The sequence below is a fragment of the Sus scrofa genome, chromosome 9, assembly GCF_054392235.1.
Source record: "Sus scrofa isolate SSC_HxYL_T2T_F1_AM1 chromosome 9, Sscrofa_HxYL_maternal_Yorkshire_Landrace_v2.0, whole genome shotgun sequence".
Lineage (NCBI taxonomy): Eukaryota > Metazoa > Chordata > Mammalia > Artiodactyla > Suidae > Sus > Sus scrofa.
The window spans coordinates 103,067,023-103,087,195 of record NC_139391.1 but is presented as its reverse complement, the minus strand read 5'-3'; the positions used below and the strand labels follow the sequence as shown (position 1 = coordinate 103,087,195).

General features: G+C 31.5%; 1 protein-coding gene across 32 annotated transcripts in view; it reads right to left on the bottom strand.

The window, feature by feature from the left end:
* Positions 1–20,173, bottom strand: part of CACNA2D1 (calcium voltage-gated channel auxiliary subunit alpha2delta 1) — a 484,107-nt gene that overhangs the window by 66,988 nt on the left and 396,946 nt on the right. For 12 of the 32 annotated variants that reach the window (XM_005667683.4, XM_084974631.1, XM_084974634.1 and 9 more), the window contains 7 exon segments: positions 19,502–19,591; positions 15,019–15,096; positions 12,751–12,825; positions 12,391–12,465; positions 5,138–5,209; positions 2,972–3,043; positions 227–288 (listed from right to left, as the gene is read on the bottom strand). In XM_005667683.4, the coding sequence (XP_005667740.1) occupies positions 227–288; positions 2,972–3,043; positions 5,138–5,209; positions 12,391–12,465; positions 12,751–12,825; positions 15,019–15,096; positions 19,502–19,591 (524 nt within the window). 32 annotated transcript variants of the gene reach the window in all.

Genomic DNA, 20,173 nt, shown 5'->3' with positions numbered 1-20,173 from the left:
ATATTCCTAGCCTTTTCCCACTTTTTCCTCTTTGAAAATAAGAATCTATAACTCTAATGCATTTTAATATTGGAAAGGATAACATTTCAATTTTAACTGCATTAAAAATAGCTTGAAAATGAATATATAAAAACAATATTAATCCAATGGAAAATGGCTACTAAAAATAGGTGAAAGACAACTGAATAATCCATTATACAGCACACATATAAAAATAGTTAATTACCTGTAATCTGTGCCATTGACAGGAGTCCATGTATATGTCCTGTTTCCTTTGTCAATATATCTCTAAAAAATAGTTGGACATGGTTATTATCACTTTTTATTCTATGTGGATTTATATGAAGAGCAGAACACTAGGATCTATTTACAAGTTCAGTGGTCACTCAATACCCTTCTTCACATGTCTGATGTATTTCTATTCTATAATTATCTATTATTTATGGGTGTGTATTTGAAGCAAAATTTTAGGACCAAAAAAATACCCACAGATAAGTTTTAAGAAGTTTAAGCATGAGATCTTATGAATTTATGCCAAATTATTGACCTTCAAACTTGAAAAACATTTCCTAAAAAATAAATTTTAATAATAGGAATCTAAAGTATTAGATATATCCATAGTAGAGAATGAAAATGTTTAAGAGAATATCAGGCATACCAGGCAAAATTATTCAGAAAGTGAAAGATTGCACTTGTACGTGGAATCTAAAAAAAGATACAAAAGAACCTATTTGCAGAACAAAAATAGACGCATGGACTTTGAAAACTTATGGTTACCAAAGGGAACAGGTAGGGAGAGGGACGGCCTGGGGATTTGGGATTGACATATGCACACTGAGGTATATGGAATGATCGGCCAATGAGGACTTGCTGTATAGCACTGAAAACTCTATGCAATATTCTGTGATAATCTATGTGGGAAAAGAATCTGCAAGAGAATGGATGTATGTACATGTATAACTGATCACTTTGTTGTACAGCAGAAATTATCACAAACTTGTAACAATCAACTATACTTCAATAAAACTTTAGAAAATGGAAAAAAAAGAATATCAGGCAGTTCATGCAGTCAGTGTGTCTTAGATCCAAATGTATGATTAGTATATTACTATTCTTATTCAGCCATTATTGTAATATTTAGCTATCATAAAAGACTAATTACTCAGTATCACTGAAAGTTAGAAAAGCAATTACATCCACCAGGGAAACTGAGTACAAAGCTAAATAACTTCATGGATGTTGAATCTTTCTTACATAGGTACTGAATAGCAGTGAAGAAATTATAATTCATTCTTCTATTAGGTATAGTGATGATATATATGTAGCTTCTAATATTTTTAGTTAACCTCCAGCTTTATCCTCCTCATCAGAATAATAACATTCACTTAAGTATTACTTGGTATTAGGCAATATGCTAAGCATTTTACAGTCATTGTCTTAGTTAATTGAACCCCTGGAGTAAATGAAACACTCTTTTTTCCTAACATTTACAGATGAAGAAATTAGTCTTAAAGAGGGCTTTAATTGGCAGGATGAAGGAAAATGTATGATGCAAAGTTCGTTTTATAAAAACTATATAATGTTGCCTCTATACATCAAATATCCCCATGGCTTTACTGATGTGTGTGGAGGATGAGAGGAGAGAGTGCCAAAGGCATTATTTTCAGACACATAATGTTCTTAAAATAATTAAAAGAAGTAATGTTTACATATTTCTTACTACTTATAAAAAACCTTGTCAAGCAAGTGTTGTTCAGCAAGTTTTAAGAAATAAAAGCAAAAGTAGTATCAGATTAGGGAAATAAACATAAAATATTTTCTTCAGTAATAATACTGAAAAGTCTAAGGTGGGTATTAGTCAAAAAGAATTTACAGCAAATCGAAGGAGAACTATCAAAAGTAACTTAATATAATTAAAATTGATTTTTAAGTTGAAAGAATGTGCAGGTCAAAGAGTTGTTGGCAGAATAACGGAGAAGTTGGCAGAACTGCTGAATGGTTTACATCTTCCTTCTAAAAACTGACAGGGTAAATGGCTCGGCTAATGGCTAAGTAAACAAAACTGATGTTTCTACAAAGACTGAAATTGATATATACCTCCCTGTATGTTTGGTCAATGGATACTCATAATATTAAAATGAGGAAAGTCACGTCATAAAAATAGGAAATACTACATTACATCCTAGCTCCGTCTCAGGGAAAGATCTGCTGAGAAATTCTGGAGAAATATCACATTTAAAATGGATGAGATTGTGAAAGGAAGAACATAAGATCTATTTAAAAAGCTTAAATTAAATTTCCAGGCTCAAAGGCTTCTGGGTTCTATACTTTTCAAATACGCAAATGTATGTGTGTATTTACTCCACATATGACTGATACAGATAGACATAATTCTCATATACAAGGAGTTTTTCCACGTCAATATAAAATAAGTTGCTACAGAGCTGTGCCAGTAATTTATGGTGCGAGGTCTACTATCCCTTGATTTAATTTCATATTTAAATGCAAGATGATAGTGTAAACAAACAAACAAAAACTAAAAAAAAGCTTTTTAAATTAATGTATGGAACTCAACAGTACATCTGCGGACACAAGCCATGTAAAACATATTGCTATTAAGTAGTAACTTCAAATCTGTATGATTGAATTGGCCTAAAACTAATGGCACAACATGTTGTGTGCTCTGTTTCTTCTAACAATAAAAAAATGGAAACAAAATATAATTTTCAACATTTTGTTAACAATATAAGAATACATCATGAAATCTAAAGCCACATTATTTTATAAAAATTTCAGTTAAAAATCTTATTGAAAATATAATTCCAGCAAAGAGTAATTTCAAAAATTCTGGTTTACCAGAAACATCCCTTCTTTATAAATAAATATTGCTTTACTAGATTAGACATACCACCAATATCAATCATTATTAATGTATTTTAAAATTTAAGAATAAACCGGACTTAATTCTTACCTCATCTTGAGATTTAACCAGAGTTCTGAATGTTTTTTCTCCACTTTCTCCATCTATCATTTTATTTCGGATCTAAGGGAAAATGAAACAATTACTTTGTTGCAGATCCTCAATTGACCTACTGAAGTAGGAAAATATTCTTTTAAAAATAACTACCTTATCATTATTTTTCATTATCTGGAAATAACCAGATAATTCTTAACAAAATATTTTCAACTATTCATTAATTTTTGAAATGTAATTAATAAGATGATGGTCAATTACTTTATGAAACTGACAGGAAACTGAGACTTGAGAGGTTAAATAATATTATTAGAGTTACTGAGGGGTGTGAGTCCAAAAATGAAGCTTTACACCATTATGTGATCCTACTTTATCCTGTCACAACACTTTACAACAACTACTCATTAATCACTGAAACATCCCAGTACTATGCTTTGGTCTAGGATCATTATAATAAATAGATTCTATTGTTTCACATTGAGACAGTAAATGTGTAATACATGTAAAATAGTACAGGTTAAAACACACTGTGACAAATTATAAAAAAAAATGTGGTATTTGAATAGATAAGAGGATTTAATCCATCTGAAAGAAACTTAAAAATCTCTGCTCTGGAGCACAAGGTCCTGGTGCAAATCCTGGTTCTGCTATTTAAGCTGACTAACTGGAGATAAGCTCTTTAATGTCCTATAGCTCAAATATATCATCAGTACAACAGAAATAATAGTAATTGTCATGATAATAAAGTCTCCTTTTAATGTCTGTTAGTATTCATTGTAGGTATCTGGGTGCTCCTATATTAGGGGCATATATATTGACGATTGTAATATCCTCTTCTTGAATGGATCCTTTTATCATTAAATAGTATCCTTCTTTGTCTTTCTCATTGGCCTTCATTTTAAAGTCTATTTTGTCTGTATGGCAACTCCTGCTTTCCTGTCTTGTCCATTGGCATGAAGTATCTTTTCCCATCCCCTCACTTTCAATCTATACGTGTCCTTTGCCCTAAAGTGAGTCTCTTGTAGACAGCAGATTGTAGGTTTTTGCTTTTTTATCCAATTTGCCACTCTGTGTCTTTTGATTGGAGCATTCAGTCCATTGACATTTAAGGTGATTATTGATAGATAGGAATTTACTGCCATTTTAGACCTTGTTTTCCAATTGACTCTTTATTTCTCTTCTTTTCTTTTTTTGGTTGTATGGTTTCCATTTGTTTTATGCTTGAGTACTTTTCAGTTTTTGTGAATGTAATGTTTGGTTTTCATTTGTGGTTGCCCTGTTTTTTAAGTATGTTAACCCCTCCTATATTTGCTTGCTTTAGCCTGATTGCCACATAAGGCTCAAGCACATCATTAAAATAAAAAAAAAATTATATGGGAACTATGTCTAGTCACTTAAGATGGAGCATAATAATGTGAGAAAAAAGAACGTATACATGTATGTGTAACTGGGTCACAATGCTGTACAGTAGAAAATTGACAAAAACACTATAAACCAGCTATAATGGAAAACAATAAAAATCATTATAAAAAAAGATCACATGAAAATGGACAAATATTTTAAATTGGGTATGACCTTAGTTTTTTTTCTTTCTCTTTCCCCAGATAGAATTATTTTAGTATTTTGGTACAACTGTAATTTATAAATTTCAGTTAAAAAACATAGAGGAGAATGTTGCTATAGAGTTAAAAAAAAAGTGGGAGGGAATATAACCATTCAGCTCTCCAGTGAGCAATGTGAGGAAAGAAGCTGCCATGTTTGTCTTTGTATTCAAAACTGATAGTTTCTATTTTATTTCAAAATCAAAATTGCATGTCAGTTCCTTTGAGAGGGCCTTCCCTATTAATAAGGATAATGATAATAATTATTATTATTTTGTCTTTTGTCCTTTCTGGGCTGCACCAGCAGCACATGGAGGTTCCCAGGCTAGGGGTCCAATTGGAGTTGCAGCTACCAGGCTACGCCAGAGCCACGGCAACGTGGGATCCGAGCCGTGTCTGCAACCTACACCACAGCTCACAGCAATGCCAGATCAATAAGGATAATTATTAATAATAACATTTATTGAGTACACAATAATGTGTCAGTCATGTATGTCTGTGGACTGGAAGAATCCCAGCATCTGACCTGAGGGTGTTGTCCAGGTCAACTGATTACACTCACCTCCACTTTAATATCATTCTCTAATTCTGCATCAAGGAAATCCAAGGTTACTGGCTCCTGAGATTTGGGGTTCTACACAGAAAATAATAATTAAGCATATATTACACTGTAAAATGATGCTGTATGTAGAATAATTCAAGAGAGATTTAAATATGAAATTAACTCCATAGAAGTCACTTACCTAAGGTATATTAAAGAGCTGACAAAATAAGTGTATAAAATATATTATTTCACGTATATTTTAAAAATAATAAATACGCTAGGGATTTGAGTTTTAAATGCAGCAGACATTTTAATTAAATAGCAACTTGAGATAGTTTTGAGTACTGTGTTAGCACATTTATAATCACAAATCCTGCAGGAATATGATTTTTGAAGATGCACTTACAGCTTTTTTTCTTTAACTGGAATTTGAAAAGAGCAAAATACAGCCATATGGATAACATATTTGGCAATAAAACAAAGGTGACATGTAAGTAATATACACTCTTTGTATTCTATAAAAATAAATTATATGAGGGAAAAGTTTTAAAATATTTGAACGTGCTAGGTAAAACAAACTTCTAAATTTATTCTTCCTTAAAATGCATAAAGAAAAGATGCAAGTTTGCTTCATATATTTGAATCTCAGAAATTTTGTATTAATTTTTAATAAATCAAATTAAGTTCAATTTTATAATATAAAGTTTGTGGTTAAGCATAAGGATTTTAATAAAGATTAGCTTTTATGATTGAAGTCTAACTGAAATAACTCCTAGGTTTACTAAATATTATTTTTGTGCTTTGACATCTCTTACTGATCTTCTTGATGGTATGTAATAAGAAGTAAAATTCACTATGGAACAGCAGGCAGATTATTTATTTATATAAATACATCAAATACAAATGAAGCTGTTAACGTGGTAAATTTACCTCCCATAACATTTAAAAAAATTGTCAATCATAAAATGAGGATATCAAAATACATGATGAACAAAAAATATTATTCGCTTATAACACTAAGTAATGTAACATGCCGTAGTTGGATTTCAAAGCTCACAAGAACATAGAATAGGTATCTACAATTTTACAATTACAAAATTTTTAATTTTTAATGTTTACTAAAATAAATACCATAAACTATGATAATTAATTAGAAGTAATAAATACAAATTATGTTGTTAAGGTCATTAGAATTTTAGTTATGTCAGCCACACAGGCTCTTTGAAAATATGTTCAGATCATCATTATCCTAATCTCTGTATTGGGAGGACTGGCCACTGAAGCCAATAATTTAAAATGTATTAAAATTAAACCTATCACAAATGCTGAATGACACAGTAAACATGGTATTTATAATTATGACAAAAATGCCTCTTCAAATGTATAACTCAATTTAAATAATGAAAACATACTCATGGGTTTCGATGAATGGGGATTCTTAAAGGTAAATTTAAAAAATCTCAAATGTGCCTGGCACATCTATTGAAAAAAATATTTGTGGCCTATGAACTTGATATCTAGACTCAGAAGGTGCTACAATACTGAAAAGTATTAGACTATTCAATAGGTGAAAATATTGATCATTGCTGAGGCAGCATCTTACTGCTTCAGAATCAAACACCCTTTAGAAAAGTAACATATTTCATAAGAAGAAAATAAAAATTATCATTGAAAATAAGTCTAGTCCTTTGTTTAAAAAACTGAGAAAGTCTCTATGAAAAGGATGTTTCAAAGTTGACAATATTATTTAGAATTGCTTAAAGTCCTAGGAAATAAATTATTTTCACACAAACACCCTCATATCAGCGTTAAAAATTTAACTCATTGCAAAACGAAGACAAAATAACCAAAATGATAAAATATAAACAGAAATAAGAATATTATCTTACATGCAATGGATAATGCATAGCATGACCAGACCCAAACAGCATGCATGGAGGAGGCATTATCAGGAAGAATTGGCAATATGAAGATCATGTCCCAATCCAACATATAAAGACACAGAGGAAAAGGAAATCATAAAAGAAAAATGTCAATGCATAATTTAGACTTTTGAAATGGCAATCTGGCTGACCACTTGTTAAAGACCCATCACAGGTACAGTGACTGAAAAATTCAAAAGCAGAATCTTCTCATCAGAAAGCACCAAAGAGAAGCCTGAGAACTAGAATCCAGTCCCTATACTTCTAATACTTCTGTTTGATATTTTAAATATCTAAAAATTCTCACTTATAAAATTTGCATAGCAACTGATATAACAACCATACTATTAGTGGAACTAAAACAAAAGGCAGAATGTAGTGTTGTTAAATTTTTAAGTTGAAATAATTACCAATTAGTATTATTCCAAATACTGCATAGTTCAAAAAATATTTTCCAATTTAGAAGTCTTATGTGGTTGCTAGTTTGCCATTTGAAGTTTCCTTAGAAGGAAAACGAAAATAAAACAAACCATTTTAGCTTGTTTATTTTAAAATTGTATTACAATATTTACATGCAATATTTGAAAATACTATAAAACCAAAAAAAAAAATCACTAAAATGTACATGACTGCAATGAGTATAATTTAAGATAATCCACAAAGAGAAACATGCAAGAAGTAACATAAATCAATTTACAAAATCAAGAAAAGGCATAAATACAATTTTAACTTCTGCAGGAATCATAAAAATTATGAAGACTTATATAAGATGAAATTTAGATTGTCAAAGAATTCTAAAGCTAGAAGGAAACTGAAGCTGATTAACCCACTGGTTCTACACTTCAGAATTACCTGGGAAGCTTTAACACTATTCAGAAGCCTGGGTCCCATCCCTGGCCAAACTAAATCAGAATCTTCAGGAGATGGAGCTTGGGATCGATCGATAGATCTATCCATCCATCTATCATCTACCCATATCATACATACATATATATTTAATTTCCTAGGTTAACATACTATGTAAGGTAGAAAACAATTATTAGTTTAATCTTCCTGCTTTTCAGATGAAGAAACTATAATACTATGGCGTTTGGTGAACTACTCAAGGATATAGTGTTGGTTATAGGTAAAACAAACTGCAACTCGGTTCTGCTAATTCGTTCCTTAATGATCTCTTCTTAATACTATACTACCTCTTCACTATAATATCACCAGCTTTTTAAATGAAATAATAGGCTTATATCTAAAACCTTACGTCATACTGAATTTTTTTTTGAAATTCTGAAATGCTCTTACTAAATTTTATTCAACTGTAGGAAGTATCTTTTTAGGCTGATTATTTCTGGTTCACTTATAGAAATACACATACATGGGATAATGTTTAAATTGCCGACAGAGAAGAGAATTTGCAGTGAGTTTACCAGACAATATTTATTTGCAATTTCAGACAATTTTTAATTAGGTGAAGGGAAATTTCTCTAAGTGCTAATCCAAAAATACTTTTAGAAACTCAAAAGAATGTTTAAATTGTGTGATTTATAGAAATTATATATCAGAATTGTATTTTTATTTCCATTTAGAAGTTAGTTTTACAAGCAAATTGTTAGGATTATAAGGATTTAACACAAATTTCACAATATTTAATAACATTTAATTTTAAGAAGCCATCTCATTGTGATTACCCTGATTGTTAACATTATTATTACATAATTTGCTAGCAATCTTTAGTCACCAAATGCATACCCTCTGCCATCATTAATAAGATTTTGCTCCAGTTTATTGAGAAATGATGCTCATAGTCGTCTCATGCTCTGGAAGCTTGATGTCAGGAAAGGCGGCATTAATTATATGCTTTTAGGAAGAGAAGCTTAATCTCAACTCTGATTTAGCAAATTTGAAGGCACTGCTGACTTCATTCACAGTTACCTGAACATTGGGTCTCCTTTTTCTTAAATTAATTGTTGGTATACCTACACCAATAGGCTGAAGCAACAGAAAGATGGTAATTCATCATACTACATAGCAACATGGATAAGGTTTCTATCCTATCGTCAATTTTGGTCAGGTATTTCCTCCATCAGAAACAGGCATCACAAAATTCATGAGGAGACAATAAAGTGAAAGTTCAAAAGTAATTTCAGTGAATAAAAATAATTTTATGCTAGTAAAAATACTCAAAAAGTTTTTAGCAAAAATACTCAAAAAGTTTTTAGCAAAATATTTTATGCTAGTAAAAATACTCAAAAAGTTTTTAGCAAAATAAAACATTTTATGCTAGTAAAAATACTCAAAATGCTTTTAGTATTTTCCTTTTATTTCTAGGAAAAAAGTGGGAAAGTAGATAATGAGAAAGACGGTTTGTCTCAGATAACTTTTATGATGATTTAAAAAAAAAAAAAAAAAAAAAAAAAAAAAAAGCAGGATGGGAGTTCCAGTGTGGCTCAGTGGTAAGGAATCTGGCAATTATCCATGAGGATGTGGGTTTGATCCCTGGCCTTACTCAGTGGGTTAAGGATCTGGTGTTGCTGTTAGCTGCAGTGTAGCTCAGATCCTGTGTTGCTGTGGCATAGGCTGGCAGCTGCAGCTCTGTTTCAGCCCCTAGCCTGGGAAATTCCATATGCCCTAAAAAGAAAAAAAAAAAAAAGAATTTTTAAAGAAGTTATATGAATCAAATGTGTTAAAATATAGATATTATAGGATACTGAAGTCTTAATCGTAAAACCTTAAAATTTGTGCCTTTGGTAGTGATACCAAATGTGCTATCTGTGGGACAAATGGAGAATTAAATGATAACACGGTAGGTTTATTTTAAATATGGACTTCTCAAATGTAAATAATGCATAATTTCCTATACAATAAATATTTCATGAGACTGATAAAAATGAGGTATCTAATAAGCATACCCAATCTGGTTATTTCGATGACACAAAAAGGAAGAACTCTAAGATGCATTTTGGAATAAAAGAGGTTACATAAGTTAGCTTCTGTCAATAGGTAGTCATGGTGGAGACAGCACATTTGAGAAGATAACTAATGATTTCCTAGAAAAGCAGCTATACAAAAGAGTCATAGCTACTTTACTTCCTGATATTCTTGGCTTTAGGACACTTATTCTGCCTTCCACAAATTTCAAAACTGTATTTATCAATTTCTAAAACAACTATCTTACACTATCATCCTTCAGGTTCCTATATCTGAATAGCAAGCACTGTCACTCACAAAAAGAAATTATAATATTTAATGATGAGAATTAACAAGCATATTTAATTCACAAGCATTAATTTTAGAAAAAATGTTTACTGTTCAAACATTTTATTTTTAATAGTTTTCTAAAATAATATTTTCTTCTAAAAGTTTTTCTGTTGCATACTTGCTTTTAGTAATGTCCTACATAAAAACATGTAAAGCTAACATAATCTTGAGGAAAAATCACCTGGGCTTTATTTAATACGGATTTCTATAGAATTTCTATTTTCTTTGTAACTTTATGAATTTCAGTAAATTGACTATTTCTTATATGAGCCAAATATATGTTAACAGCATTCAAATAGTCATAAAATATTTTCTACATAAATACTGGTTATTAGTACAAGAATGTAGAAAAATGGAAAACCCTTTTAAAATAAATACCTCTAAATGATAGATTTATATATACATCATATGTGCATTATTTTCATTATTTTTTTTATTATTTTTTGTATGATCTATTTTAGTTCCTTTTGGGGAAGGAGTTGAGACCTGAAATCATAAAAGTAGGGATCTTTCACACCCTTCAGGGCATTACATTATTACTGCATTTAAATCACTTTACTTATGGCAATATAATTTAAAACACACTGGATATACAAACATAATACAAAATATATAAACATAAAAATAATACTGCAAATTTCTAAAAAATCTTAAAAAAGATAAAAATTTTCAATTACAGAAAAATCATAGTATAATTAACCAATTATAAACAACTCTATTAAAAGTGACTTTAAATGATGTGTTTTTAAAGAGCTATGATAGACTAATAATAATGTGAAAAAATGTTTATACCACATTTATAATTAAATAAAAACTTTAAAAATAATGCAGGGTGATCAGCAACTACATATGATTAGCAAATACTTAGATAATAATCTATTTTATATGAAAAAAATAATTAAGTCTGAAGTGAGAAATAAAGTACAGATATTAATTTTAGCAATTCATTTTTACATTCAACATCAATGGTCCTTGTTTTTTGTGGGTTTTTTGGGAGTTTTTTTGGCCACTGTGTGCAAAGGCTTGATGTGAGATCCCAGTTCCCAGACCAAGGATTGAACCCAGGTTAATTAGGTGGTGAAAATGTTAGTCCTAACCACTAGACTACCAGGGAACTCCTTCAACTTAGTATTTTTTGAACAGTATTTAATGACTCAGCTTTTGTGTGTGTATGTATCTGTGGGTACGCACATACTTGTATGTGTCCTAAAATAGCACTACTAATAGCAAATATCCATGACTAGGGAGAAGGAAATAGTATACATAAGTCTCCATATGTTTCCCTATGGGATGGTTTAAAGTATCTTTAATATTATCTTCAAAGATAAACAATAACTTGAAGATGCTTATATAATTTCAAAGATAAACAATAACTTAAAGATGCTCTTATGCCAAATTTCTTCTAGGTAAGTAAGCTTTATCCTACCTGTGAAACATTAATGAAAAGTGAAATGAGTTGGATGAGACATTTAGGAAAGTATTTTACATCTTGAGAAATCAGGCATAAAGATTAGGATAAAATGGTTCATGTACAGAATTTTATCACTTCCATATAACTCACTGATTAATAAACCCTTCCCATTCCTGAAGTCAACCCCATTGAGTTTTACTTATTGAATTCCATATATATCTTTACAAGTAGAAAGAAAAACACTCTGGGAAACAGAAGGGTAAGATAATTACTAGAAGAAAAGGGCAATGGGAACGGTTCATGTAATGAGCAGCATGAATGATGCTATCAGATGTTGACACCTATCTAGGCAGCTTCCTTGACTACCTTATAGCTTTAATCAAAGTAACAAGTGTAATGTGTGAAGCTCACACCCAGGAGATGTTAATGGCTGCCTTTGAGGTAGGAACACTGGTCAGCTAGAGAGTGGATAGGAATATTGGCAAGCTAAATTGGCAAGAGAAAATGAAAACTGCTTTCACATCTGCATATATTATAAACTGTGGTTTTGTCATCTATTAACATTACAGTTACAACGTTCCTCTATACTTAGTGCTATATAGTGAATTTAAGAATGATTAACCTACTAAGAAACTTAATCCTTAATTTTGCAGATACTAATCACTGTAAACAAATTATATACATACCTTTGGCTGAAGATTTGGATGTAATAAAACATAGCCATTAGGATCAATTGCAAAGTAATAGCCATTGGGGCACAGCTGCAAATGATGTGAAATGAAAAAAAAAAAAAAAAAACCTTAAAGATTGCTGAGTCACATTCAGAAATCCACAGAAATCTTTAAAAAAAATTCTTAAATACATATTTTAAAGCAAAAAAGGATAACATGGTATCATATTCTTTTAATATCACCTTTAATATTAATTTCTTTGCCAAGATAACTGCACATAATTTCTGAGAATGACTTAAGTGCTTTAAGGACAAGCTATATTAGTACAGAGTTTTAAAACAGAAAAAAATGTCAAAAGAGTAAACTTCATCTTACTGTAAAACGTGGTGTCAGTCTTTTAATATCTTCCAAAGATACATCAACTCCCATCACACCAAGAATCAGCTGGTTCTATAAGACAGGAAAAAAGGTAATATACTTTATACCAAACATTGACATATTTCTCCATAATTATTATATATATTCATCTTTTTGCATAACAATGGTTGTATTCCATACTAGTTTAAATATATATACACATACATACACATACACACACACACATATAGATGAGGGTGAGGTACCTTTGATATCAGTTTTCAGTAATTCTTATCTTTGATTATTTTTCCACAACTATATCATTATTATTTAGTTCAAAAAGTGAAATCTTTTTTTTTTTAAACAAGAAACACTTTTATTTATTTATTTTTGTCTTTTTGCTATTTCTTGGGCCGCTCCCGCGGCATATGGAGGTTCCCAGGCTAGGGGTCGAAACAGAGCTGTAGCCGCCGGCCTACACCAGAGCCACAGCAACGCGGGATCCGAGCCGCGTCTGCAACCTACACCACAGCTCACAGCAATGCCGGATCGTTAACCCACTGAGCAAGGGCAGGGGCTGAACCCGCAACCTCATGGTTCCTAGTCGGATCCGTTAACCACTGCGCCACGACGGGAACTCCAAAAAGTGAAATCTTAATGATTAAAGCTAAGATACAAATGATACGTGAAATTTTCAATTTGTTACTTCTTGTACACATTACGCCTAATTTTTATTTTAATTGCTACTGTACAGTCAGCAGCTGTAGTTTGTGTGTGTGTGTGTGTGTAAAATGACTTTGTGGTAAACTATGATTAAGAAATCACAAAAATATCTAGCTTAAAGTTAATTAGGCAATATAGAATGAAAAAACCATGGATGTTTGCTGCTGATAATGCCTACGTATGTGTGAAAAGCAAAAGATCGTATTTGTAATAAAGTAGTAGAAATCCTCAAAACACTAACTTCTAAATAGCAAAAAAATGGGCATCACAGTTTAGGTTGGAAATCAAAAAGGCCATGTGGTAAATTGCTATCATAATTTTCTGTGGGACACAGGATTGAAATAGTGTTAAAATTTAGAATCAGGAATTGTTGTCTTAAATATAATTACATAAATTATAAAATAAATCAAATGTTACAAAGGAAATCATAAAATTCAGTTAGTAGTTACTATAAGAACACTTTAAATTTTGTGTAGGGGCACACAGCATGAGAAAGAAGAACTGTGCTCTTTTCCCATGAACCAATTCTAGTCGGAGCAGATTCCCCCAATTTAGCAATCCCTTAGTCTGTTTGAGGAGTTAGAGAATTACTCCTTCATGAGTTATGACAATTAGAAGCAGCATATATGTAAGAATGGTAATGGGCCCCCAAAGAGGAATAACCAGTGTTTTCTATGGCCACATTATTAAAATAAGGAGTGCAACTAAAATTTGTAATATGTGAACAAATAATGCTTATGTACAACAGACTTCATTATATCATAAACCAGAAATAAATTTCCCTCAAATCAGGAATGTCAACCAAACTATAAAATGAGTATTAAAAATCTTAACTTCCTCTCCATTCTTAAATTCCTCCTAATGCATGCTAAGAAATAGGAATGTAAACCTACTATTAAATCAAGTGTTTTAAAAAAAATGACAGTTTAACAAAGTACAATATACATATTTTTAAAAACTTTTAGACCTTTAAGTCGGTACCACTTATTACATTATTACCAGTGCTACAGAAATTAAGATTTTTTTTATGAAACTTATTAAGTCATTTTCCCGAATCTTAAAAAAAAGAAAAAAAAGGAAGAGAATTATTCATTTAAATCAGATCCTTAAGTTATATGACATTAAAAAAAACCCTATTATTTGAATGGGAGTTGGAATAAGAGTGATTCTATAAAGGCATCTATATACATCTGATACAAACATCAACATGGTTTTTTTGTGTTTTTCTTTCTAAACTCCAAGGATAGCTCATACACATTTAAAAATGTGCACACAATAGTACTGCCCATTCATCATGTAATTTCTCCCAGAGTCTGAACTTGTGTTCTCATCAGGTCATAGTTAAATACAGTTAAGCGAATCTTGGCTCTGGGGAACCAAGAACTTGACCTGCATTTCCTTTTTCCCAGGTGGTTATCACATAGGCAGCTGTTGCCTTTCACTTTGGAACTCATGAGAGAGTTACATTGTATGTATTTCCTTATAGAAATATCTTATCCACACTGAGCTTCAACGTCATAGTTTATCATTTATTATTATTAATTTTATCAATTAACTTTTAACCTTTAAGTTCGTCTTATTTTCATTTTGGCCGGTTATGTTGAAGACCGGAAGAGTTCCAGTAATGACAAGTCCCAGTTCCTAAAAATAGATTCAGAGAGAAAAGGCAAATTAAATTACAATTTAGACTTTGTCATTTTGTATTAGTCTTTGATATCTGACAGCGCATTTTATAGTTATGTTATAAACAGCCCCCCAAAGAATATAGTCATTGATTTTGAAAGCTTATTTAAAAAAAAATCAGTGAAAATATCCTGGAAATAAGCAGAATCTAGTAGGGAGTTTTTAAAGCATGCAACATCTAATTCTTAAGATAGCATTGCAAATAACTTTAAAAATAAAATTACACCAAACATTTCAGTAATCCTGACCCTCCACTCTTTTTTTCCTTAGTGGATGACAGTTCACCTAATATAAGGGGCCTCAAAGAGCAGAGTGATATTAAAATACTGTTTCAATGATTTATTTAACCTTATTTTGTTGTAGCTTAATTCTTATTTTTTTTCACACCCTAAGCCAAAGGGTTCATGCTAAATCACAGATGTGTAGCAGAATAACATAAACAGAAAATATATGCTATTGATCCTGCATTCTCTGGAATATTCTAGGTAAGTAGTAAGCAATATCATTTCTTTTCTTCTTGAAAAAGAAGTGATACTGCTTTTAAATAGTCTCCAAAATCAATAATACTTTTTAACAAAGTAAAATGATGCAACAAGACACCTGCAAGCATCAAATGTGAAAATCTAGTCGTGAACCAGTTCAGCAGAACAAAAATAATCTCATCGTTTAATCACCATGCAGATAATTTCATACTTTACATGAATCTATAGAGATTAGTTGGAATAAACTGATTTTCAAGTCAGAGGTCACTTTTTTATTACTCCCATCTGCAGCAGTTATATATATTTTTACCACTATTTCATGTCAAAATGACATTTTCAACAACATCACTCTTTAATTTAAAAATTGTTGCAAATTTTGAATTTGCTAGGCTGAGAAAATATTAGTAATCTTTCTGTGAATAAGACCCCAAACCCAAATCTCATGACTCCTGCTCTAATTCTAGAAACAGCATAGTCTCATAAAGAAAATGTCTTACGTTATGGTTTATTATTACACATGTAGGAAGCTCAAAAACAATGGGAACTTAAAAACTGAGTTAATTCGGAAGGACAATCATAAGCTATCAGCAGAATAAGATATCAAATTGTTTGGGAACAAAAAAATTAAGGAAATGACTACACGTAGTTGTCTACATGACGATATACATGTTGACTCTCAGTCCTAAGAAAGAATATTTGACCATGAGAACTTCCTTAATTTAATATGCAAATTAATATTCACAATGAAAACTTTCTGCCTCAATAAAGTCAAATTACAGATAATTCATTAACCTAGTATCCAAAAGATACCAATATCCTTGGGTGCTCAAGTCCCTTATATAAAATGGGTAGTATTTGCATATAACCCATACACATTCTCCCATAGACTTCGAATCATGTCTAGACTACTTTAATACCTAATACAATGCAAAGACTATGTAAATAGTTGTAAATACAATGTAAATGTTATACAAATAGTTGCCTGTGTTTGGCAAATTTAAGTTTTGCTTTTCAGAACTTTCTGAAATATTTTTTTTTCCCCTGAATATTTTTAATCTCCAGTTGGTTGCATCTGCATGCATGGGATCCATGGATATGAAAGACTGACTATATACATAAATGGGCAGTTTTAAAAATGGTAGCATGATATATAAGATAAGGTATATATTAGATACAACCTTTTTCTTTATATTACTTTTATATTTATACAGAATTTCATAATTTGCTTCTAAATATGGTAATATGTGCCCTAAAATGAAATATTAGGTTTCTAACATATCAGACAAAAATACTCATCAGTGCCTAACTTCAATTTTCTCTTTTTTTCATTAAGCACACCAAAAAAAAATTGTACTCTATTCCCAGGCAATGTGCAAGTCTTTAGAGAATTAAAAAGAGAAATACAACAAGGTTTCTGTTTTCCCAGAATTCATTCGATATTTATTTTTTAGAGTACAACTCTTTTCATATCTCTAATAAGAACTTTATCTCCCAAATAAAATGAACCCTCCACAATATCATCCCAAACTTGTTTCTGTTCTTATTTCCCATTATCTCCAAAAGTGAGTGAGGTATCATTCTTTCAATATACATAGCACTTTTCCAGTTTTCATACTGCACATCCTTTCTATAATTTCACTACTCATCACCAATTGAAGAAAACTTAGCAAGACTCAAATATTTAGCTAAAATGACACCATCTTTTTAACCCCAGGCTACTCTATCCCTAAATATATGGACTTCTTCCTTCTGAATATCCAGAGCTCTTTTCATTCTTCTAATTATATTTATTACATTTAGTCTTGTAATATTTTTACCTTTTTCTTCTTAATTTGACCAGAATATACATTTAAATCTGCTATGTGCAGAGATTATAAACAAATAATTAGAAATACAAGATGGGCACTTTTTGTTCTCAAATCAGTAAAAAGAATGCTTTTTATATCCACTGACTAGCCAATTCATGTGCCTCATTTGTTTTCTTTTTTTTTACAGTTAGTTTCCGCTTGTAGAAGAGCATATTTGGAACCAAAATCTCTTCCTAATGTCATTTGTGCTATCAGTAAGAACCTTACCAATAATGCAGACATGCTGGGTAATGAACTTCTGGTCATAGGAAATACAACAGGGCATAATTATTGACTCCTACTATCATACTCTGTTCTGTGATGGATTTGGATATATGAAACATTTTGACCATTGCTTTAGATGACCATGTGACCTTAAATAAATATGTGATGTCAAGAAAGAACACTGGACAGTAATTTTAGTGAGGGCTTGAGGTAAGCAAGCTTCACTTTATCTTCCTTAGCATGCAAGGCTGCTGCTAATAGTGCCTATGTTTCTTGTAACTTCCTGTATATGTTTATTTTACAAGAACCAAATGATAAGTAATTCTAAATGGGTTGCATTCTGTCCTTTGGGTTCATCATTGTTTCAGAAAAGTAGTATCAGCACATAACGGAACTCCAAATAAGCCTTAAAGGGGTTATTGAATCAGCATTTACTTTTCAGGGCTTAGTATTTTAATTCTCTCTGATATACTACATTAGTGAAATTATTAATAAAGTCTATCATTAAGTTAAGCATATGAATACATCTTAAGTATGATGATTACTACTTGCAAGTAAAAATAATATTCAAACATGATTTTTCAACTTTGGCCCTACTGACATATTGACCTGCATAATTCTGTGGGATATGTGTGGGGGGGGGGTGGTATGTGGCTGTTGCTCTGGTGGGTTAGAGAGTAGGTTGTTTTGGTTCTGTGTACTGTGAAATGTTTAACAGCATCTCTGGCATCTATTGACTGGATGCCAGTAGCAAACCCTCCCTATCTGAGTCATGACAATAAATAACACCTAAAGATATTTCCAAATGACCTGAGGGGAAAAATTACCCCCAGTTGAGAACCATTGCTTTGAAATATGATGGCCTACTTTTACTAAAATTTCACTTATGCAGTGTACAATTTATCAGGTTTTTGTTGTTGTTGTTGTTGATATTTCACACCAGATTTATTCACTTCAATTGCCTATTTCCATAAATGCTTGGGGCTGAACCTAAAACAAGAAATTACAGGAGTTCCTGTCATGGCTCAGGGGTTAATGAATCCGACTGGGAACCATGGGTTGCAGGTTTGATCCCTGGCCTTGCTTGGTGGGTTAAGGATCTGGCATTGCTGTGAGCTATGGTGTAGGTCACAGACATGGCTCAGATCCTGCATTACTGTGGCTCTGGGATAGGCCGGCAGCTACAGCTCCGATTAGACCCTTAGCCTGGGAACCTCCATATGCCACGGGAGCAGCCCTAGAAAAGGCAAAAAAGACCAAAAAAAAAAAAAAAAAAAAAAAAAAGAAGAAGAAATTACATATGAAGAGGTGATTGGGTCTGTGATTATTCCAGGATAGGGTAAGATATCTGTTTATCTAATTGCATGTATTTCTGAGTTCTGTTGAGAGTAGGTGGAGATATGGAGGATACATGTGCTTTTGCTCACTGAAGTCTACTTTGTAAATATTTCTTTACAATTCTTATTCAAAATCAGCAGTAAGTGGTATCAATTCACACAACTTTACTATTTTTTTAACACAGAAATTCAAAAAATTATCAAAATGCCCTTCAGTTCAAGATTCAAGTGTTGAAATTCTACATTCTCAATGGCAACTAGAAAATAACACTTTACCTTTGTGGTTCTCTATTACATACAAGCCTAGGTTTTTATGCAAATTATCTAAACTCTTGCAAAGAAGGCTGTGACAGAAGGAATTCTGCAAGGGTTTAATGAAGAGAAAAAGAGAAGTGGAACCTAGAAAGAAGCAGAAATGGAAGGCAGTGTCTGCTTCCATCAGGACAGTCTTTGCATGAAGAGCCTAGCTTACCAGTGCATCCAGGTACACGTTTGTCCACTGGACTTGCTTAGCTTTGTCTCCTGCTAAAACCATTGGTCTTCCCAGAACATCCAAATATTCCTATTTATACATACATAAAAAAGTTAAATAGTTGAAAACTAGGAATGCAGTGGTAAAATGAAACAAAACAAAATTCATAGAGAAAAAATTATCTTTAGTTAAAAATGAAGATAGAATCAGAATTATTAAGAGTTAAGCATATAATCATTTAATTCCTACTTTGGGTACTCCATAAATGGTATGTCTGCATACTTAGAATCAACAATATTTGACTTACATTATTTATACAAAGTATCTACCCCAGTTTTTTTCTGTAATAAAATATTCTCTTTCTGAGGTACAGTCAATGATAAGTGAAATAGGTTCCTTGTGAATTGTTTTATGTTAATCTAACCTATTTAAGGCTCTGTGATTTACTGGATGGAACTGCACAAATTTGAAATAATAAAGCAGCCACAAACTTGTTTTCATATCACAGACTATTTGGCTGAAATTCAAAACTACATTTAAACGTATCAAAAAATAAATGAAATACTGTGCCAAATCTAGACATCAGGCACAAATGCAGCTGCTGTATCATTTCAAAATTCAATGTATTCAGTATTCATTTCCACAAATGCAATGCTATTTGTGCTAAATTTT